Consider the following 23,711-nt stretch of genomic DNA (forward strand, 5'->3'; position numbering starts at 1 on the left):
GCGTGATGAGGTAAGCTCCCAAGTTCCAAGTAGTTTCTCCCATCACCTTTCCTTTTTATTATTATTATTTTTAATTTTCGGGTCCTTTTTTTAGTAATTATTTTGTAACTACTGGTTTCTAGATGCAGTATTTTCATTAAGCTGAAGTCAATCGTCAACGCACGCCGCCTACACTCTTTTTCAGCCTCGAAAACTATTATCATCGTCCACCAATTCAAAAGCCAATGAAATTTGCTTTGACAGAGTCAAATTATTTAAAAGAACAAATGAAATCGGATTTTTCTTTTATTTCCATGTTTCCTGCTATCTTTCTTATCGTAAAGAATGAAGTGACATACACGGCTCCACACAGCTATGCAAATTATACGATTGACCCTGCCGTACGGTGCAGCGTATCGGAAAAAAAGAGGGGCGGCTCTGGCTGGAGTGCAGTCGTCGTCGCAATACCCGTCCGTCCGCCGCTTTTCGTGCAATGTCGTTTAGCTTCCGAACCGACCCTTGTAATGGTCCCTCCCTCTCTCTCTCTCTCTCTCTGTGAGAATACCTTGGGCTAAATCGAAAACTTTGCTTTCCTTTGGCACTCGTTGCTCGCGGCGACACGGATGGCGAGGCAAGGGATCGAGCTCTATAATAGCCGAACAGGACCCCCCACGGCATGACACTGGAATCCGAATGCGGCCACTTTTCATGGCGAGGAAGCTCTGCCCTTGGGCCGTTCACTCTTTCAGATGTGTTCACGCCGCTCTGTTCCGTCTTCTCATAAGTCCGACTAAATCAGCAACAGGGCCGCCTACACTTGACATTCACAATACAAACATATTCAGAAAGAGAAGCATGGATGGCCAATTAGAGGTTATGAGAACTAGCTCAGCATATCCCACGAATTTGCCAGGGGAAAAGACTTCGATTCAGGATCAACTCCGAAGCCCTTTTGGAATTGGCTTGTTAGGTTCTATAAGCTCTTGGCTCATTCGGTGTATGTTGAATTGGGCTTCCACCAATAAACATAGTTACACCTCTGTCCTCTCATATCTTAGTTTACTTACCAAATAAACAAAATATGCTCTTTGAAACATGAATTTAGTGATACCTTATCATTTTTTTAACATTGTTTTTATCTAGTTAAAGGAAGAATGATATCCTCTCATTGTTGTCCTTTACATATGTGATCATCTGGTAGGCACATAATAAAAGTTAATATGAATTGTTAATCATGATTGAGAGAACCTTCTCTTCGGATCACAGCTCAAATCAAGAGATCAAACCAAATGCGAGTGCACCTAATGCCCTTCAAAGAGACGAAAATTGATTATGCTGACCACGTGAATGAAGCAAGCAAATCGTAGGTTAATTGAACGCGTGAATGAAGCAAGCAAATCGCAGGTTAATTGAACGCTAAATAATAATGGGGCTTGATGCCAACATAAGAAACGTACCTGAAAATATTTGTAATCTCAACTGTGCAGGAGGAGCTCTAGTGTGGTCATCAGGCGAACCTATCAGCCATAAAAAGAAATTAACATGTCAGCAAGAATTCTAAAAGAGAATTTCAATAGATCATGCTATCCCTTCAGACGTTCTAGTTTGCTTAGAAATAAGACATCAATTACCTCCAATGGGCACCAAATCATGGACGCAATCCAGTGTTGTCAATTCTAAGGAGCGGCAATTTGTTCACGCATCAGGTTGATGATGCTCAGTCCGTGCAGCTGGGCAACAACAGACAATAAATGAAATAGCTGTCAATTCTAAGTGACGATGTCAGCTTCATGCATCAAGTTGATGCTCAGTTAAATGTAGTGATTTTACATAGCTGGAAAAAAACAGACTTGTCTCTAACATCAGAAAATAAATATTTTTGGAGTTTATGGATCATACAGGCCCATGCAAACCACCCAAACATTTCACCTGATATTCAAGGGTCACAAGGGCTCGAACCTGATCATTTTAGAAAGACATATCACTTAGCCTGTATAACTTACGTGCAGACTTTACTCCCAAAGAAACGTTAAAATAAAAAGAACCTAGCCATTATACAGACATGTAGATGGATGCCAAACGTTCAAGATGCATACTTGCCATTGAATCTACATATCTTCTGCCACACCATTCTTACCATGGTGACAGATCCAAATCAAATGATCGTTACTTCAGCATATGCTATAGGACAAGCACATAGTCGAAATTCACCTGAATAAATATGTCAAAACAGGTCACTCCTTTGGTACCGCGTGAGATTTAAAAGATACAAATTCACTCCATGTGTTGATCCAGAGTCCCAACAGAATAAAGATACATAGCAGATGACAGAAGATTACCAAATGAACATGTAGCAGAGCCAATGGCAGATGAAGGGTCAAAAGTCAGCTTTGGACTCCCAAGTGTGATGCTTATGACATAATTCAACTTATGAGAAGGCATGGCAACAATCCCAATGACTACCAAGCTTTGTCCCACAATGTCAACTCAGAAAATCCATGTAAATTTTAATTCCTTCATTAATATGAAAAGGGAAATTCCATCTCAGGAGTACGACATAAGCATCTCATCTATGAGTCCATAAAACTGACTTAGACACCACATACTATAATTTAAACAAGCGACATAACAACCGGAAGAGAGGATGGCCTAGGAATGTTGAGACAAACAAAATATGGATGACAAGAAGATTTACAAGTACCTATGCCAAGAAGCTAAATATCACGTGACGCGAGTAAAATGAACCACCTAAGAGATAAACTATTAGATGGTGTCATCTATTCGTGGATGAAAAACGCATGCTAATGGCTCTAGTGCTCGAAAATCAACTTCCCTAAAAATAGACATGCTGAATAAATATACATTGAGCATACAAAAGAGAGATCAATAAATGTTAGCCAGAAAAGGAGATGGTGGAGATTGAGCTTTACCAGATGGACCAAGAGCTTGTTCCAGAATCACAGTTGCTTAAGCACAAGATTCTTCCTCATGGCCCTGGATATCTAATATTTGGCCTCTGAAGCCACCCATTGATCAACGTGGTATATGTGATTTCATCAAACAGTAATCCTCTGCCACACACCTGATCGCACATTTCAGAAACTTCATCTGCCTTCCCGAGTTTACTTAACCCATTTTCCAAGACATTGCTAGTAATGATATCAGGAGCTATCCCATTTACTGCCATCTCATTCAGAAACTTAGTTACTTTTATCATATCACCACATCTAAGATATCCATTAATCATCACAGTATATGTAACTTTATTGGGGTGTATCTTATTTGAAGACATTTCCAGCAACACAGCCTCAGCCTTATCCATCTGGCCTAGCTTGAAATAGCCATCGATGATGGTGGTGCAACAGAAAACATCTGGCTGGACACCCTCCTTGATCATTGCACTTAAGAGGGATCTCGCTTCCTCAACAGAACCATTCATGCACATTCCATGCATCAGGGTACCATAAGTGACAGAAGTTGGTGGAATGCCCTCAGTTCTCATTGCATCACGCAGCTGCAAGGCCAACAAAGTATTTCCATTCCTGCAATATGCTCTGATCAGTATATTATAGACAACAGAGTTTAGTTGCACTTTTTTCGTGACCAATTCATTGAAAAGCTTTTCTGCTTTTTCAAGTTTGTCAGCTCTGCAGTAACCATCCATCATGATTGCGTAAGCGTAGATATCAGGAGTCAGACCAGCACTTTTGCATTCATCCCAGAGATTAGCAGCTCTCTCTATGTCACCCATATCACAAAGACCATGTAGTAGCAAATTGTAGGTAAAGATGTCAGCCGGAATGCCTCTCTTAGCCATCTCATCCCTCAACTTGAAACCTTTCTCGACTTTTCCATTCTTACAAAAAGCCAAGATGAGTATGTTGTATGTTATTATATCCAAGACCAAACCGCTTTCTACCATCTTCTTGAGGATCCTAAAAGCCTCTTCCATATTATTAGCTATATAAAGTCCATGAATCAAAGCATTTGATGTGACGGTGTTGGCTGTAAATCCTTTTCCCAGTAGCGAGAACCAAAGTTCCACTGCATCTGAAATTTTTCCAGCTTTACAAAGTCCACCAAGCAATGTGGTCAACACTGCATCATTGGGCTTTAAATTTCTTGATAACATTTCCCTCATAAGTCTCAGAGCACGGTTGAATTTAGAACTGCTACATAACCAGCTAGCCACTGAATTAAAAGCACCGGGATTTACGGCTAGCCCCTTCAGTAGCATCTCCTCCAAAAGGATCTCAGCGCTCTCCATCTGGTCATTTATGATATAACCCCGTAAAAGAGAATTTAAAGTTACTGGATTAGTACTAATACCCTTGGATGTCATATCCTTAATAATCTCCTGTGCCTTGCCGATTTTTCCTGCTTTAGAATACCCACTTATCAGAGGGTTGTATACAACATGGTTCAAAACAAACCCTCTGTCAGAAGCTTCTTCCATGAAAATTTTGGCCTCATCAAATCTCCCCAATTTCATAAGGCAGTTAATCAGAATGCTATAAGTTATAAGATTCGGATTCACACCGTTTTCTGTCATCTTCGCTCTAAACTGCAATGCAGCATCTAATCTCCTGTTCTTGCAGAGACCGTCAATCATGCTATTGCACGTAACCACATTTGGAGATACCCCCGATTCTACCATTCTCCTAAACAACCGGATGGAATCTTCCACTCTCCCTCCTTTGAAAAATGCATTGATTGCAATGCTAAACAAGTTAACGTCCGGAACAACACCACGAAGCATGGCTTCAAATGCTTCATAGCACTTCTCAAGCTCGTTCGCTTTGACTAAAAAACTCAACAGAAAATTGCAAGTCTTCAAAGATGGAAACATACCCTTATCAGCTAATAACCTAAACGCATCAAAAGCATAACCCGAACCCTTTTCTTTAAATTGGGTACAGCAAACATGTATTAACGTATCCAATGCCCGAACTCCTACTTCAGGACCAGACACCAGGTTCAGCTCCGCCAACACGGCAGCCAACTCAACGTGTCGGTTCCCGGGATTCGCACTTGAAACAGGCAGCTTCCCAAGAATCAATTCCGTCAATAGCCATCTGGCGCGCGGCATCCGGTCCGAATCAATGAGCAGCAGGACCAAAATGCAGTACGTCCGGACGGTGAACGGGAAGTTAAAGGACTGCGCCGCGACGTAAAAGAACTTGAGGGCGGTCTTCATTTTAACTTCCGACCGGACCGCGAAGAACACCCGATCGAACTCAACGGGCGACAACCGCGCAATCACCGCCCTACACTGGGACTGCGCGAGGCGCGGGCTCGAGAGCATTGACGACACGGACTCGAGCACGCCCCGATCGAGCCGCCGGCTCGAAAGCACCGGAGGCGCCAATCCGGCCGGGCCCCCGTCGGCGGGGCGGCGGCTCGGAGGAGGCTCGGGCCGGGGATCACCGGGCGGCGGGTCGAAGCGGCGGTCTGGTTTGAGAGGCGACGGGGCATTGGAGGAGAAGCTGATCAGGGGGCGCGCGACGGAAGGGACGGCGAGGGAGGGCTTCGCCGCCGGGACGAGCCTCCTCAAATCCATGCGCGAGCGAAGTTGATCCGGAGAGGAGCGGCTCGGAGCGGGAACTCATGAGGTTGGAGATGGGAGCGGAGGAGGCGGGGAAATGGGGAACGGCGGCGGCGGTGGCGGTGGCGGCGGCGAAGGCGGTGGCGGCGGCGGGGGTAGGTCGAGGAGGATGCGGGGAGGAGCGGCGACGGAGAGGCCACGCAGATCAATAGGCACCATTTGAGGTTTGCTAGTAATTGATGCAAAGTGGAAAGCGAGGGTTGTTGAAGAAGATGATTCCCGATTGGGCCGTGCGGGGAATTGATATTGGGCTTGCATTTAACGAGGGTTGTTGAAGGGGAGATGATTTCTATTGGGCCGTGCGGAGAATATATATTGGGCCCGGTCTGATTTGACGATGTTTTTCAAGTTAACAGAAGTCCAACTCTCGACCTTTTTGCGGGAGTTGTTAATCTTTAGTGATCGGGATGGCCGTCTAAACATCTCGCCTGTATTTTCCGGGTTATTGGCAGGAACGCCTTGTTTTCGCCGATTAATTACCCAGGCCCAGGTAAATTATTTTAGAGTCGGGTTTCGAGAGTTGGAAATCAAGGTCAAGGAGGAGAGATGCGACAGCGGCGAGATGGTAATTCAGGTAGTGAATTTTGCCAATTGAAAGGGACAGTTATTGGTGATGGCGGTGAAGGAAACGGCCGGGGATCTGTTTTTGTAGTTGTGGAAGGGAAAGGAGGGAGAAGGGAGGGCAAACCCGTGAGAGTGACGGTCTGGTGGTGGTGGTCGGGGTGGCCGAGGGAATGGTATTAAGATGGCCAGGGGGTGCAAGGCTATTGATGGCGGCGCCGGTTGCGGAGGGAATTGCGAACCGCTCCCAAGAGGCCCGAAAGCTTAGAGAAAACTATTGGGAGTTTAGTTCGAGCACAACTTTGAAATACGCAAGAAAAGTTCACCAAAGAATGAAAGCAACAGGCCATGCAAGAACAGGCCATAGGAAACGAACATGTTAGTTCATTAAAAAGCGGCGATTCTGCCACCATCACTCGACGAGACCAAGTGCGGGCAGTATACATAAACCTCATTGTTTAGCTGATACAGAAATCGGCGTGCCGAGCGCTAGTTGTGAGTCGCATGAACTTGTGAAGCGACCTATAGACGAGCTCTATGTCAATAAGGTCCCCCGACAGGTCAGACCAGAATAATGTACCAACAGAAGGCAGCGAAAACAAGGAAAACGGATCAAGAAACCGATGCCCCTAGTTTGTTGTGAACAGTGACGACCAAGTCGTGCGCGTCGTCCAGAAGCTTCCACACGTCCAAATGACCAGCCATGCTATTACACTCCCTCATGATATCCTCCATGCTGCTGTACTTCTCGATAATCAACTTCCTCCTCTGCAGCACACAAGCAGCAATTGCGTATAGCAACAGATCGTCGGTAGGCGGGGCTCGCACCCTCATCCTCCCCCAAGCAGACTTGGCGATCCCGGCCCTTACAGCGACCTGATCGGCCCACATCACCTCCCAGAGGCACAACGTTTGCTCAAAGTTCAATTCTCTCCTAAAGAGCACGACCACCATTCTGTAGACGAAGAAGCAATCCTCAGCTTGAAGCTTCTCCAGATGGCTGTAGAGATGGGAGTCCTTGTGCTTTATGATCTTCGAGACGATGTTCAGCTGTCTACGGATCCCCACTTCGTCTAGCCTAAAGTTGTGGCGTGCCTTTTTCATAAACCCCACAAAGCACCAGAATGCTTCATCATCCTCCTCCATCACTGAGATAATCGGGGAAAGCAGATCGCTCATCCCCTGGCAGTAACCAATCTCTGGGTCGTACAGTGCATAAGCTTCAAGGATAGAGACCAGACGAGCAGCATGAAAAATCCGGCAAGGCTCGAGATGGTCATAATCTTTCAATCCCACAATGTCAGCAAACTCCCTTGCCTTCATTTCACTCACCACTGCCTGAGATGGAGAGTAAACTACCCAATCAGCATTTGCTCGCAGAGCATCAAGGCGGATGATTCTCTGCCACGTGGCAAAATCTTCATCACTATGTAACTTAGTCTTGGTTTCAGTAGCAGCCACAGACGATCTTTCTTCAGTAAGCTCACTGATTTCACTTTCTTCGACCTCTTCGATTGGAAGAAAGTCAGGTATATTAACATTCTCCTCAGAGGAATCAGAATCAGTAGAATCTGAGTCACCAGCAGAGGCAGCCTCTCGCATCAGTCCACTTTTTTCCATGTTTGCTTCCACTTTTAAACTGGATGACTGGAGAACCTCACCTTGGTCCTTTTCTGTATCTCCTTCCACTTTTGTATGTGAGGATTGCAGGCCCTGATTTGCAGTCCGCACTTCTCCTTCTGATATTGCACCGCAGGATTGAGGGATCTGAAGTCCACTCTTATCGCTACCTCCTTCTATTGCTGTACCTGAGGATTGAATATCCTGATCGCCATTCTTTTCCATATTATTATCTCCTTTAACAGTTGCAGTGAATGATTTAATGACCTGATCTCCATTCTTCTTCTCCAAGTCTCCTTCTGAAATGGTATGAGAGGATTGAATGACCTGATCTGCACTACTTTTTGTATCTCCTTCTGCAATCAAATTGGAGGACTGAGAGGCCTGATCGCTCATAGAACTGACTGTACCATCAAGATAAGTGCCACTGCCATCCCCCTCCATGCAAGGTGATCTCCTCGAACTTACGTCATCATCCATGGCAGAATCCAGAACTTGACTGAAATCCCCACTGCCTTCATTACAGCTGTCCCCAGCACTTTCCTTTGACATTAAACTCTTCTCACTGCGGCTGAGGATTTGCCGACACTGTTTCCGTAAATTCTCATACTGCTTTCTACATTGCAATAAAAGAGCATCAGGTACACAGTAACTAAAGCCAGGAATGACAAATATTAAGAAGCCACTTAATCTGAGAGTACCTATTTTGACTTCTCACAAAATCCCTTTCTTCCTTGGAACTGTTAATGTCATACCTGTAAGAACAGAAAACATTGACATAAGGAAGGAAACGGAAACTTGTGAAGCGACATTACGAAGTTAGTACTTTGCATATGCCACCTTGTTGAAAGTCAACCCACTAAAGTAGAATGGTGAAAGCAATAGACAACCAAAAACAGCATAGAAATATCAAGAGAAAGTCATAATAACTCCATATGTTTGAAAAGATCAAGGAAAAGGACAACATCAAATGGGAGAGATCTTGGATGATCCCAAAATGACAGCTATAGACTATAGGATAGAACCAACTAACTGTTCAACTCAAGTTATCACCATCTCCAAAATTTCTGTTAAGGATACCAGGTGAATGTAACCCCATCAATTTTGACTTTAACCATGACTCTTATTATAAACTGAGTGGTTGGATTTTAACTCCTAAAACGGTTGGTTTATCGCTTCCAAGTGGCAAAAGTAAAGATACGACCATCATATAATCCTTCATTTAATGTTATGTGTTATCAGCTTTTTATACACATTCATTTTCACTCAAAAGCCAAAGACATGGCCAAAAGCTATGTGAATAGCTACAACCAAAGTTCTACTACTGAAACAGTTCGAGTTTCTCCCATATTTTGATTTTTGCAAAAACAAAAACATTATTTCATCTATGAAAGAAAATCTCCGAATTCCTTAAGTCAGCAAGAGAAGCAAAGACTAAAATATCCCCCACAAGCATGCTCTAATGTTGCCATTAACACAATCAACAATGACCAATTATATACTTATAGCCATACAAGAGTATACACTAACAGCTTAATCCATTAAAGATTCAGAAATACAAGCGTTTATAATGTGGAATTGTCCTCCAAAGATCAAATGCAAAACACTTGAGTAAAACATAAAGGGAAATCACTTACACTCCAAGGAGAAACGGCCAAACCTCTGCTCTAATACTTGGATCGATACCCTGCAGATAAAAAAAAATTGAACTTAAGCCACAAAATAGGAAATTAATTCAAACCAAAGATTTGCAGCAACAAAAATTAAAGATCGGATGGGTGCAATAATCATTATATATATACCCAAAGAATTTAGTCACTTACTCCACTGCGCACTTTTTTTAATAATTTGACTCCACCATCAGAAAGTTTTCCATCAGGTGTAAATAAGCTCCTCCATTGCTTCGGTAATAGTGCGTGTTTTCTTCTTCTCCGTGACCATGGTGATTTAAGACTACCCCTGAAAGAGGAGAAGGAATATTGTTAGTTAAACTGAGAGAAAAATGCAAGACAGACCGACAAAGAGTTGTTCAACAGATTATGAAGTAGATAGCTAAGCAATGACTATTTATATGCATTATATAGACAGCTATTCACGATATCCTAAGAAACAAGAACCCGAATCTTATCAGGAATCATCAAAATAATTGCAAGCCACAATGGGGAGGTAATGTCACTTCGAAGGGGGGGAAGCAAGTTTAGACCATATAACATTCATATAACACAGTGAGGGAAAGCAAGAGAAATAGAGAGGCTTCGCGATTGTAGAATATCTTATCTTCCACCAAACAACATAGTTCTCTACCATCCACACTATCGCAATCTTTCATCCCTCATACATAATTATCAGCAGGAAGCAGAATATAGGGGTTCCTATTGTGCAAATACCTAGTGATTTTTGCACAAGAGCCTACACATTTAACATTTAACTCAAAAGCTTCCTTAAATGTCATAGAGTACAACAGCATGAAACAATCAACTTCAATGCATTCACTTGATTCACTTCGATCCAATTCTTTCTCAAGTTCTTGCAACTAACTCGAAAGTGGCTCTATACCCTCTTAAACGCAAAACAAATGCACAAAAGCAAAAATGCTGTCATTTAAGTCCTTATCACACCGTCCTCATTTGATGCATTAGTTTTCTACACCTCCTCAAACTACCACAACAGTCTCAGCACTTAAAATTGATAGGCGGAACCTGTGGAACTGAACCCACGATGCAGAGAGATAGAGAGAGATCGACAGAAGCAATGACAGATTGAGCAACGGACCAGAGAGTTTCCACAGAAAAACCAGTTGTGTGAGATCAAACAAAATCAGTAGATCTGGATCCAAAGGCAAATTCAAGAAATCGAGAACCCAAAAGAGTGAGTGGAATCCAGAGCCGGCCAAAAATGGCCCCATTTTGAACATCAGATGGCCAAACGAAACTGGAAAAAGGAACAGAATCGAATCGAAGTATTAGTAGGAAGATTCAAAGAAGAGGAATGTGGAACTCACCGATTGGAAGGAACTGGTGAGGACGATGAAGAAGCGACGACTAACAAGACCGATCGCAAATGAATCCACGATGAAGACGACGACGACGACGACGTTGAATTTGGCGGCGAAGAGGAATTCGGCGACGACGAAGTGTGGCTTCGCCGTAGGGTTTTCATTAAAGGTTCTTTCTGTTCAGCGAGCATCTGACCTTCTAAGTTCTACCTATCAATCGATCAATCAATCTACCGAAGAAAAAAGTGACTTGTTCCCTAGGGTTTCTGATTTCGACGAAGAGAAAAACGGGAATCGAGCGCGCTAGGTTTCGCCCTCCGTTCTCGAGGATCGCGATTTTTCGGAGTTCTCGGCGTAATCTCTACCTCCGAGAGTAGACGAGGGTGGCGGCCAAGGCGAGCCCGGCCATGGCCGTCACGACAATGGCTATCGTCCCCACATTGGAAGGCGCAGCCGCCGAGGACCAGAACCCCCCGCCGCCGCCTCCGCCGTTCCCGCCGTTCCCGCCGCTCCCGCTGCCCTCGGCGAACAAGATCCACCCCCCCGCCGCCCCGCCGTCATCGCCGCCGCCACCGAAGCCGCCGGTGAGCAGGAGCATTAAATACAGGGCGACCGGGCGGGTTCCGGCGAGCCGATCGGTGATCTCCTCTCGCAGTCGCCGGATGGCCAATACCATCACCAACGGAAAACCCCCGCCTCCGCCTCCGCCGCCGCCGCCTCTCAATCTCGCTCCGCCCTCCCTTGGCCGCGCCCGCTTGCTTTCCGGCGAGGTGCTTTTCTTCTTCAAGAGAGCTTCTTCACTCGCTTTTCCATTGAAGAAGACGAAGGAGGTGAGAAAATATGATGAACAGTGGAGATGCTATCGACTAAATAAAAAAACGCGAGATAATATAAAATAAATAGAAAATAAAAATAAAAATAAAAATGATGATTAGGCCTTTTGCTTTATTACGGTTTTCGTCGTTTTTTTAATTTTTCTCGCTTTCGCCTTTTTTGCCACGTCTCCTTCTCGGCGCAGAGAGGACAAGACGAGGAGCGCGCGTGGGCCCGTGGGGAATCTCGGACCGGCCCGGCCCATTTCGCCTTCTCAGGCCCGCCATTTCCGCTCGCGGTATCGTCATCGTTCGACCTCACTCCCTTACCCTTGCAATTCTTTTTTCCCAACTTTTTCTTCGTCACGAGTTTTTTTTCTTTTTTTTTGCCAAAAGAAAAACCTCTTGCAATTTTTATCCCAAATTTTCATGTAATGTCGCAGTGGAATATCGTGCCTAATAAGCTTTGTTTCATGCTCATTTCTCGATGAGAGGACATTAGTTTTAGAAAAGATTGGATTTGAAAAGCACAAGAAAAAGTCGCTTATCTAATTTGTTGTACTTCGAGTTTGGTGTGCCTGTAGACTGTACATGTTCAGCGACCTACCAGACCCATGACGAGATCTAATTTGTGATCAAATGATGCCTTCTATGCTAATCGATGAAACTTATGTAGGAAGTAATGTGAAGATTTTTTTAATGAATTCTAAATATGAATCGCTTGTTTGAGTACCTCTCTTCTGGCAACTAGCCTTTTATGCATAACATTTCTCCCCTCAATCCTCCAATAATATTGTTTCGACTTTTGCCCCGTATGTAACCTAACTTATTAATGATCGCTCACTAGATTGCTGTGCATATCAGCCTTTGAAGCTAAATAATAAACGATTGACGCGTGCATAAGAGATAATTATGTTGCTTGATTCTTCCATATTTTAATTATTCGACTTTTTACGTAAACTAATTCAGTATTACTGATCTTGAAGCAAATTTTTATATATTTATCTATGTATAATATTGTTAAAAAGGAGAGATACGGGGAACGGAGCCTCACAAATTGACCATCTTACCCTTCAATATGACTTTCATATCTCTTAACTTTCGCATTTTATTTTGTGTATTAAAAATGTTTTTGATGCTCTTAGTCTATTAAAAGACGAACCTCTATAAAGTTTGTCCATTCACCGTCAAGTAGTTGGTGCAATGTCACATGAATGATTGCATACTTTGAATTTGTCATTAGCGACGAGCTAATCGAATCCCTGACATCATCATGGTAAAGAAACCTAGTCAAAGGCTCGTATGTTGACCGTGGAATACTTTTTTTCAGCGGTTTTATAATAAGAAGTATTTGAAAATTATACTATCATGATCATCTCATACTATCTACTTCATAGTTTATACCTGTATAGTGGTGTCAAGAAAAATCATCACTATTATCAAATTTCATCAAATGATGATGTGCAAATGTTCTCTAAATGGGTGGTAAACTCATTAGCATCCTTACTATATTTTTATTCCATTGAAAATGTTTCCTTTGGCAAATGACTTAATATTTATCATTCCTTCAAAAGTAACTGGCATTTTATGTTGATTGTATTCCGAATCTCTTAATCAAAGCTTCTTTTTTTTTCTTTTTTCAAAACCAAAATCGGAGTGCGGCTTGTTGAAACCGTCGGCATAGGCCCGCCTCCTCTACCGACACACCCAAAAAAAAAAAAAAAAAACTCAGACTGCCATTCTAACCCCATCTAAGACTTCAGATGTGCTCTTCATGCTTGAGACAGCCGCTATGATTGTTTGCTTTCACCTCAAGGCAGGAGACCAGTGACAAAGGCGAAAGATGAAGACATGGAACACCACATTAAACCAAAGTAAAAAAGGACAAGCTCTACAAAAGGACGTGAAACTCCATCCCAGGCCCCAACACAAAAGCATGGAAATTGAAAAAAAGAGGGCATAGAGAGGGGCGCCTTTGGGAGGACAGGGGCACTCATTGATGCCTGGACCACATGATGCCACCCTTTGCTTTGCCCTCCGCTCCCTTCTAAAAGCAGTCACAGGAAGCACGGCATTAGGGCTTTCCCTCAGTTGTCCTTTACCACCGCTTTTTCCTCTAAAAAAAAAAAAAAAAATTTTGCTCTTTTATTGAATTTCTCTTTTGTTACTTCTTGCTTTTCATCATTTTCGTTGTTGTTTTCCTTCCTTCTTTCTTGGAGGGGGTGAGGAGTGCTTTCACTTTCATTATGGCTGCTTGGGTTGCTTTTGCCATGCTCTTGTGGATTTGGTGGGTATGGAGCTATGATGCAATTCTTGGACATATTAGGGATGTATGATGGAGATAGATCCTTAAGTACATGGATTATCTTATCGAGGGTTAGATACGTGATAGATTTTGAAGTATTATGAATTGTACAATCACAATGGTTGGTGGCAATGGCAGGGAGTCCAACGTGAATTCCAAGTGATTTCGATGATGGCAATGATATTTGGTTCATATGGCTTTGATCTAAGAAAATATTTCTCCGTTTTAGGGGGACTTAAATGTTGAATGAATTTGAGAATATGACCGATCATTTAGAAATAAAAAGATGTCTAACTCATGTCCTTGATATCCCAAATCTAACATCTTCAACTTCTCAACAGTCAATCATGTTCGGACTGAAAATCAAATCTTCTTCTAGAACAAAATCGTAAATGAGATACAAGTCACCATAAGTGACAGTCCTTCCACTTGTTCTGACCCTCTTCTGGGGTTACGTACAATAATGAAGTATTCATTTACCCACTAAGGTCCATTCTCCTAGGCCGAAGATGTTGGTAGGGTGCAAGCATAGATTGCACGGTGCCTATGGGAGAGCTCGCGACCAAGCAATGAGAGCCCACTCAAGCTACCAGAAGGGGGACTCGCTTTTCTAGATTCGGTCTGCCGCACCGGGCAGATCATAACCATCGATTTTATGGAATCCCACGTGAAGCCCACATCGCCGATCTCGCAACACTTAATGGTGATTGCGCATCGGGTTGACCGGACTGGGTCCAGGCTCTGGACAAGTACGTCCGGAGGGCCCCCAGGGCATGGTTGTACTTGGGCCCTATACCGGTTGATTGCCACTTCGCAATGGGCCACCACACTGACCCAACCCAGAAGCGTCGAGACGGGATCGTGGCCCAACGCAAAAGCGTTGTCGGAGTGCGTGGGCACCCTTCATTTTGCAAATGCACGACCGTGGGGCAAGAAAAGGGCCGTGGAAATGTGGATCGATGATGATCTCATCGATCAATGCGGCCACAAAGCAAAACTTATTTGGGAAAATGATGTATTTAGCCCAATATATAATGCCATTCACAAACTTTTAAATTGTTCAATGTAATTCATAAATTTTTGATATATTTTCAATTTAATCAACGGACTAGAAGAATAATATTATACATTTTAATATAGTTTAAAGATTAAATTTAATATATACGACAATTTCCGGGTCAATATTGCATATTGAATTAAAGTTTATGAACAATTCGTGTTACTATCCCAATTTTTTTCATTCAGCATTTGGATGTGGAAGATGAAAAAGGGCAATGTGTATGACATCTACCGGTCTTTGTTTGAGCAATCGAATCATAAAAACTAGTTTGGTATTACTATACTTCTAACAAGTATGAAATAACTAAGCTCGGATTGTCATTTAGATTACAATTTTTTGTAATTATTTTTTCTTGGGTTGAGTACACGATGAGTTATTAGAGTTCTTGTTGTGGGTCAATCGAGTTCTTCAAAATTTCACTAACTAAGCCGTTGATGTTTAAAAAATTATGCAATCGAGTCTCAAATTCTAACCTAGTGGGTTTCTTGCACGGGAAACCAATGTTTCTCCCACGTGGTCTTTCTTAGATGCCATGCGATCATCGACTTGAGAGGCACATAAGATTTCTCGCGTTAGGAGTTATTGAATGGACTCCATTGATTAACAACAAAAAAGTTAAGAATTGATTGTGTAATCCCAAATCAAAGAGTGAGGATCCTAACTTTAGTAAGATATCTAAATACGGGAAAGTTTGAAAGCTGCAGATAAGAGAATTAACTATCAAAACATACGAGTTTGTGTAATTATGTTGGAAATTAATCTAGAGAAGATACACTGTTTGTTGTAATCAGATCATCAATGTAATGAATACGATCACAACTTTATAATATCCTCTTACAATCTTGAAAAAGAATAAAATAAGATATTACTGGAAAAATAATATAAAACTGAAAGTGAGGTACGAATATCCGAATGATTAGTTCCTATCAATGGTGCTATGCAGATTTACGAACTATGCCTCCCAAGATACAACACCTTGAATTTGTTTGGATTAGCACTAAATAAACATGACTCAGTTGAATCGTTCAATTGAACCAGCACACTCAGTAAAATCAGAAGAGTATAAGAGCAGCACACTCAGAAAAATTAGAAGAGTATAAAAGTATATCTGCCTTTTTGGAATTGAGTCAGAAAAATAAAAACCAAAACCGTAATGAAACTCTATGTTCCTATCTATTTATAGAGATTTTTAGTTCATGTATAGAAGAGATACATGAATTAAATAGATACATGTATCCATGAAATTCATAAATCAAGAGATACGTGAATGCAAATACGTGAATTCAAGAGATTCGTAAACTCAATAAATACATGAACTAAAAGATACATGAATCTAGGAAATTCATGAATTCAATGGACACGTGAATAGAAAAGTTTAAGAAATTCAAGAATTCAATAGATACGTAAATAGAAAAGACGTATCTTAATTTATTGATTTTCGTTGATCTATTAACCATAATTATAACATTCTTGTGGGAAGAAACAATGACTATCAACATTTTTGTGGGCTTGGGTCGATAAAATTGTTAACCTTTGAATTTTCAAGATACGGGTATTGTAAAATAATAATTACTTAATCTAAACATTCTATAATGGGTATAAGGCCCTTATAATAATGTGCTCGTGGAGACTTATCAACGCCTTTGCACTCCAGTACAAAAAATCCGCGACACATTGAAAGCCAATGAAATGAAAAAAGAAAAAGGAAAGAAATGATTTGAAATGCCACGATATATATTTCTTGATGTGTTCTTTTTTTTTTTTTGTCCTGGTGTCTCGACCACTACGATTGAACGGGAATGAAGCGAAGCCGGCCGGAGTCGTGTCATCCTAACCACCACTACCACGTGAAAATGGCCCAAAACATGATTGGCCACTGGGCGTTTGTCGCTTGGGATGGGGGTTGGTCCATACTTTAAAGGGTCCAGGTGCCATTTGGGTCGATTTTTGACCATCTTTAGCAAAAAAAAAAAAAAAAAAAAAAAAATATATATATATATATATATATATATATATATATATATATAATTTCAACGAATTGATTTTCCCAAATACGAAGATGACAATGCTTTATAAATTAACGAATTTTCTTTATTATTGTTAATAAAACCCTACTCTTAAAAAAAGACGCAGGAGGTCATCTTGCTTTTGTAGGTGGTTTTCCTGACTAACATTGACATTGGCGATTTTTTTGTTGTGTTAGCCCTTGACTTTGTTGATCGGAATGCGAAGATTGTTATGGAAGGGTTGGCCCATTTTGTTTCAATTCTTTCGATTAGTTGAACAATTTTAATAAGGCCATGAGAGTACAAGGCTTGCATCTATTGAAGTTTGGGAAAACGATATAATAAAACCAAGAGGTAATTAATAACATTGGATGGTGTTGAAGAAAATTCAGAATATAAACACACCAATGAGAAAGTGGAACATGTAGTTTCAGAGCGCCTGTCCGGTATTTTCTATAGCGAAAGAATCAATTTTCAAAAATTTGATTGCACATGACAAGATGGGCAAATAATACATAAAAGACCATAATTTTTCTTAGTTGGGTGTTTAACAATTGCCTCTAGATATTCATGGACAAAATCTCAAGTGAAACGCATCAATTAGGTGTCATCTCTCCTTTATTAAAGAGTTTCTTTGAGAGGTTTTCAAACCCACAATACTTATAGCTTGCAAAATGAATGAGTGTTGTCGAAATGCATTCAATGAAACTCGTTAAGTAGTTAGAGTAAGGATTTGATTTCGAATATATATAACTTTCTCATAACATGTGTAATTAACAATTGGAAGGGGAAGGTGGAGGTTTGATTTTCTACTTTTTAAGGAGGAGTTGGAGTGAGGACGATTTAATTTCAAATATGTATTTCGACTTTCACGCTTTATAAGAATACAGCAAAAGTCTGAGTGAGAGTTAAAGTGGTAGTAGAGTGGGATTAACGGGAAAAAAATAATTGAAAAACTTTCGAATTAATGATTTGAAAAATATTTTTTTTTAAAAGGATGGTTGATATCACTTGTAATAAAAATATTTTATTTATTGATAATAATTTTTACCTAAACATATCTCGCGGTTAACGTCATCCTAAATTGTCCAAAAAAAGAAAAACGTCATCCTAAATAAATAGTCATTAAATAGGTCGTCTGACGTGGCCTTTTTTAATACTACTCGCAGTCTCCCCGGAAAACACTCCCGAGTCGCCATTTTCGACGCCTCTCTCGCGACGGCGCGATCGCGAAGCCCGGCGGCGACCAAATGCCAAGGTGCTGCTTCGGCTCTTCGCCGCCGCCGCCGCTGCTCTCGTCCTTCCACGGCCTCGCCCCTCCGCCGCCGGCAGCCCCGCTCCGCCGCGTCGCCGCCGTCTCCGCGGCCCGCGCCGGCCCCGCCATGTCCGGCCCCCATCCCTCCCTCGAGGTCCTCGGCGGAGGCCGCGACCTCCTCCTCCCGGCGCTGACGACGCTCGACCGGCCGTACTCCCCGTTCCCCGTCGTCGGCTGGAACCGCCACGTCGAGACGATCTTCGCCTCCTTCTTCCGGTCCCTCCCGGAGGTCAGGCTCCGGCGGGAGTGCCTCCGCACGAGCGATGGCGGCGCCGTCGCCCTCGATTGGGTCTCCGGCGACGACCGCAGCGTGCCGCCGGATTCGCCGGTCCTGATTTTGCTGGTACGTGGCGGCACTCATGCGTTTCTCTCGATTGTTTTCCGTTTGGTTGCCCACAAATTGGAGGAACTAAGCTCGTAATTTAGGGAAGAAAAATGCTATTTTTACTTTATAATTTGGAAAACCACGACAAGATGGAGATGGATTTCATCCCATCGATCCATGTAGTAAAAGTCCGATGCTGTTTATGCTTTGTGATGGCCCGATTTTCTTGCACTTGCATAGCTTTTGTACAAAGCACTGGCTTGTGATTAGACTGGAGTATAATGCTTTCTTCGAGCTATTTGTCGCGATCTGTAATGTTGAATTGAGTTCGATCTAGTGGTTGATTGCAGCCTGGTTTGACGGGTGGCAGCGGAGATTCGTACGTCAGGCATATGTTGTTGAGAGCTAGAAGCAAGGGATGGCGAGTCGTGGTGTTCAATAGCCGTGGCTGTGGAGATAGTCCCGTCACCACACCTCAGGTAATAGAATCCAACCCATTCATCATGCCTTATCTTTCGCATTTTTCCTGGACAATTCGATACTGCAAGCTGTTAATCCAGGACTGATGAATGGGACTCTTCTACAGAGAAATTGTTGTAGGGCGATATAGCTCTTATTATTGCAGCCGTTCTTGATTTGTGATCAAATTAACTGTGGGATGCGACTAAAAGACTCTGACTCTAAATTTAGTTTCACTAGAATTATTGTGCTGATAGCAACTTTTTTGCTTGCGCACAGTTCTATTCAGCTTCGTTTACGGGTGATCTACGTCAAGTAGTAGCCCACGTGGGTGATCGGTATCCTAAAGCCAATTTATATGCTGTTGGCTGGTCTCTTGGGGCAAACATTCTCGTTCGCTATCTTGGAGAGGTAAGGTAATTGAGTTTTGGTGGCCAGTTCTGCTCTGATGTCGTATGTATGTAAACGCTGTCTTCGATTTACCAGATCTGAATAGTAATTTCTATGATAGAACAATATGGGATCTGTGATGATACTTAGAATTTATAATCGAGTTACAAGGCTTTCTTCAGCTCGTTTCTTCTTAACTCTGCATAGATATGGGCCTAGACCAATAAAACTAGTTTTGCCAAAATATTCCTTAAAAATTTGTTTTGAAGAGTTCGGGTAAATCACTGCCCTCCTCAGAGAATTTTTTGTTGTCTAAGATGGGTTTGCTTTTGAAGGACATTCTGGTGCTGTGGCATTCTCTATCTTAAGAAATACTTTGGTTGTGTTGCCCTTTTTTCTATAACAGTAAGTTTTTTTGACTACTTTGGTCTCGGTTTATGTATTACATGGAAGCAGTTTACTCTATTTTTTGTACTTGCTCTTGGTGAAAACAGGCTAGGGTGGGGGGAGGGATCAGTTTTTATTCTAAGCTTTGGATAGCATTGTTAGTTTCTATTTTCTTTACATTTTGTCACCCTTTAAATTCCTGGTTCATGGTATACTCATGGTTCATCAATGTTTTCACAATGTCTTTTTCTCAGGAATCTCATACTTGCCCTCTTTCTGGAGCTGTATCGTTGTGTAATCCTTTCAATTTAGTCATTGCAGATGAGGATTTCCGTAAGGGCTTTAACAATATTTATGACAAAGCTCTTGCACGTTCTCTACGGGAGATCTTTAAGAAGTAATCATGTACTTCTTTTTCATGCATAAATAGATTTCTCTCATTCTCAAATTAGAGGCAGAGTTATATCATACTTCATACAGGCATCTCCTCCTTTTTGAAGACATGGGTGGCGAATATAATATCACATTGGCTACTAATGCGAAAACCGTCAAAGATTTCGATGAAGGATTGACCCGTGGTATGTTTTTCTTGTTGACATGGATGCCTTTGGTGCAAGTGGGTTCATGGGCCTGCAGGAGCACGTGTATTGTTTTGGACATCAAGTATATGCATCATCCAAAATCATGAAATTTTGCCCTGTGACCATTTCCAAGTGTCTTACATGTGACCAGTGTAATCACACATTGTTATTATGCTTGCAGTTTCATTTGGTTTCAAGTCAGCCAATGACTACTATGCTAATTCAAGCAGTTCGGATACCATAAAGCACGTGTGCAAGCCTTTACTGTGCATACAGGTTAGCAAGAGATTTCTCATTTTATGTGTTGTTTTGATGAATTGCTGTTGCACCATTTCTGAAAAAAAGAGAGGAGCTTTTAGATTATTTATTTGTCATGTTCACTATAATATGCATCTGCAGTAAATGGGATCTCTATATACATGTAGATATATAGATTTGCTTATAAAAATGGAAGAGATGGTCCTTCGAGTTGCAATGCTTGTCGGTCTAACAATGATACATTTATATATAAATTATTTATGGAGTTTAAAAATTTTATTTCAGAGCTGGGTGTGTACTTTATATGCTTGCAATTAAATGATCTGTTTCAAATTGCTACTCTTTTTGAGTCACAGAGAAATTAAATTACCCTTTAATGGTCCCAATTTCGATAAGGCTGCTAGAATAAGGATGTGGGCAGGTGTTGAAAACCCGAGATTGGTTACTTTTTAATTAAAAACAGGCAAATTTTGTTCTTGGAGAATTTTTTTACGCAAGAAGATAAGACACATACTTAGAAGCTTGGTACGGCTCATTGTTTCCCTTTCTAACATGCCCAAGAATCATCTGCAAGTAAAGGAAGAATTGCAGGAATATATGTTCAGTTTATTTTGTGGACTATAATCTTACATTGGTACTACACATTGTTTAAGTTCTGTAACGACGTATGATTATTCAAGTTACAGGAAATAACCAAAGAGCATAGAAAAAGTATACTGCTGTAAGTCAAAGAAATGAATATGATATACCCAATAGTCCTAGATATGATACTATGTCCTGTTCAGCTGGTTATTCATGAAAACACTTTTGCTATGTACTATGGAAGAGTTCCTGGATGGTAAGTTAATAAAATAGATTTTCTGATGAAACGCATCCAATCAGATGAACATTCAAAAACATTTGATTGACTTATAGTTTTCAATGAAGTTTAAATTACTACAAAGTCAAAGATCCTAATGATGAGAAATTGGTTTGCACTGAGAACCTGTAGCTTGGAATCATTCTGAATGCCAAAGGGATCGAGATTATTTCTCAAGGTTTATTGAATGACTTGAGTTGTTGAATGTTGTTGTATTGAAGAGTAAAAGGGAGAGATATAATATGATTAGGATGCTAAGTAGATATGACTGAAGTTTGGTATAATGAAAAAAACGACTGATTTGACTGGAGGATTGTGCATAGAATAGATATTTTCAGCTCCTAGTGTACAAATTTTCTGTTCAAGCTTTTATTCAAGACTTGTGGTCTCTTCTCAGGCTGCAAATGATCCTATTGCGCCAGCTCGGGGGATTCCTCGTGAAGATATCAAGGTTCGTAATAAAGATCCCAATCCTTGTAATAAAGGGCTTACTGCAACACGACTTTATCTTCTGAAGTGTCTCCTCTCCCTGAACATCTCTTTCATAGGAGTGTTAAATTATTTCAATGATTTCCTCCTAGATTCTTTAATAGGCCACGGGACGGATGTAATTTTAGTTACTGACCCTCATCCCTATGTCTTCCTCTTTGTATGTCCATTCCCTAATGTGGTGTTAAGTGATGGTTAGAGCATCGATTAGTAAATCTCAGTTGCCTCTGTTGTCTCTACCACCAGCAGACCACTACCTCTGATTGTGGAAGAAACTCGATAATATCTCTTTCAGATGGGATATTGTGCATTCATACAGTTTAGTGAGCTGTAGTACCTTGACCATCTTCTTCGGAGGTAGCTAACTTAGTTTATGCCTCGAATGTCTTCATACTTCCCTCTCAAATCCTCCCTTCACGATATCTGAAAAACTCTCCGCATTATAGACCGCCATATTAGTTTCAGTCAGACACTGATCCATCTCGGGAATGACAGATTCTGTAGCTCGTGGATTGTTCTTTAATTTAATTTAATCAACTCTCACCATTTTCTGAATTTAAAGGTAACATGCAAGGCCTAGTGACTTGCATATCTAAACTAAGCACATTCTTATTAAGTGTTGTCCTGATAAAATTTCTAGAGGAACACGTGCGATGCAACATTTTTTTGGATAAAAAAGTTGAGAGACAACTAGCCAAATTGTCTTGAAATGTCCGTTGAAAATTTGGTCGAGAGTAGCGAGAGGGCGACCTAAAGCATGTGAGGCACGTGTTGTTATCTCCTTTTTCTCATTCAATGGAAATAAAATTTTCTATTTCTGAAATGGTGATATATGGACACATGTAAACACAGGCTGACAGAAGCATGTGAGTACTTGAGCTCAAAACGTCCATAGGACCTCAATTTCTCATTGTTGCCCTTATGAATTTGTGTATGCCGTGTGCATCTGATGTCCTGTTCACATGTGTAATCCCTTTCTTCGACGTACTTTTTCTCACTGCAGGAAAATCCGAATTGCTTGTTGATAGTGACTCCAAAAGGCGGTCATCTCGGGTGGGCTGCAGGTGCAGAGGCTCCTCTCGGAGCTCCTTGGACTGATCCCGTGGTTATGGATTTCCTCGACCATTTAGAGAGACGAGTATCTCAACCCGGTGCTTCTCTCAGCAAAGATGAGGATAGGAAACACGACACGGAAAACTTGCATTGCCTAGAGGTCTAAAAAGAAACTATTCTCTCTTCTAAGTGCCTCTTCAATATCAATCTTGTTCCTCCCTTGCCAAGGAGGCCATCTGATTATTTAGTAATCACTCGGAAGCCTAATGAAATAATGCTTCCGCAAGTCATGTATTTTGTGGTCCGGCGAGTCAAAGTAACAACTGGCTCGAGAACCACAACGATTCATCATGTATTATTGGATTTCTCACATGATTCAATGAAATCGCGATTTGTCTACCTGAATAAGACTCGACGATGTCGATCTAGCATGTCTGTAGCAAATCACCTCTTCTGTCCACCAGCAACTATGATCATCATTTTCCATCTCATTGTAGGATGATTCCCCTTGTATTTGAACTTGAGCTTTTGAATCGGGGAGTCTCCTTGCATGAGCTTCTTGACCACGCCAAAACGTATGATTCCCCTTGTATTTCAACTTGAGCTTTTGAATCGGGGAGTCTCCTTACACGAGCGTCTTGACCGTGCCAAA

At 41.6% G+C, this 23,711-nt stretch overlaps 3 protein-coding genes across 7 annotated transcripts; 1 reads left to right on the forward strand and 2 right to left on the reverse strand.

Annotated features, from left to right (window-relative positions):
* Positions 1 to 213: 213 nt before the first annotated feature.
* Positions 214 to 5,747, reverse strand: LOC104444100 (pentatricopeptide repeat-containing protein At4g19440, chloroplastic). 4 transcript variants are annotated; one of them, XM_039304945.1, is made up of 6 exons: positions 2,910 to 5,747; positions 2,319 to 2,493; positions 2,117 to 2,190; positions 1,611 to 1,709; positions 1,437 to 1,496; positions 214 to 790 (listed from the first exon to the last, which is right to left on the reverse strand). In XM_039304945.1, the coding sequence occupies exon 1, from the start codon at positions 5,537 to 5,539 to the stop codon at positions 2,966 to 2,968; it is 2,574 nt and encodes an 857-aa protein (XP_039160879.1). In that variant the 5' UTR covers positions 5,540 to 5,747; the 3' UTR covers positions 214 to 790; positions 1,437 to 1,496; positions 1,611 to 1,709; positions 2,117 to 2,190; positions 2,319 to 2,493; positions 2,910 to 2,965. The 4 variants fall into 4 exon arrangements, with proteins under 4 accessions (XP_039160879.1, XP_039160878.1, XP_010056006.2 ...); XM_039304944.1 differs by lacking the exon at positions 2,319 to 2,493; XM_010057704.3 differs by lacking the exons at positions 2,117 to 2,190; positions 2,319 to 2,493.
* Positions 5,748 to 6,478: 731 nt separating this feature from the next.
* Positions 6,479 to 11,603, reverse strand: LOC104444101 (small G protein signaling modulator 1). 2 transcript variants are annotated; one of them, XM_010057706.3, is made up of 5 exons: positions 11,126 to 11,603; positions 9,589 to 9,724; positions 9,403 to 9,452; positions 8,467 to 8,520; positions 6,479 to 8,381 (listed from the first exon to the last, which is right to left on the reverse strand). In XM_010057706.3, exons 1-5 carry the CDS (start codon positions 11,434 to 11,436, stop codon positions 6,758 to 6,760), a joined length of 2,175 nt encoding a protein of 724 aa, XP_010056008.2. In that variant the 5' UTR covers positions 11,437 to 11,603; the 3' UTR covers positions 6,479 to 6,757. The 2 variants fall into 2 exon arrangements, with proteins under 2 accessions (XP_010056008.2, XP_010056009.2); XM_010057707.2 differs by having other exon boundaries at positions 10,767 to 11,258.
* A 6,502-nt stretch (positions 11,604 to 18,105) lies between these two features.
* LOC104444102 (embryogenesis-associated protein EMB8) lies at positions 18,106 to 23,464 on the forward strand. The gene is made up of 8 exons (XM_010057709.3): positions 18,106 to 18,601; positions 18,934 to 19,062; positions 19,322 to 19,453; positions 20,074 to 20,216; positions 20,300 to 20,397; positions 20,582 to 20,676; positions 21,915 to 21,968; positions 23,010 to 23,464. Exons 1-8 carry the CDS (start codon positions 18,194 to 18,196, stop codon positions 23,223 to 23,225), a joined length of 1,275 nt encoding a protein of 424 aa, XP_010056011.1. The 5' UTR covers positions 18,106 to 18,193; the 3' UTR covers positions 23,226 to 23,464.
* The last annotated feature ends 247 nt before the right edge of the window (positions 23,465 to 23,711 follow it).

Source organism: Eucalyptus grandis, chromosome 11, assembly GCF_016545825.1.
Source record: "Eucalyptus grandis isolate ANBG69807.140 chromosome 11, ASM1654582v1, whole genome shotgun sequence".
Lineage (NCBI taxonomy): Eukaryota > Viridiplantae > Streptophyta > Magnoliopsida > Myrtales > Myrtaceae > Eucalyptus > Eucalyptus grandis.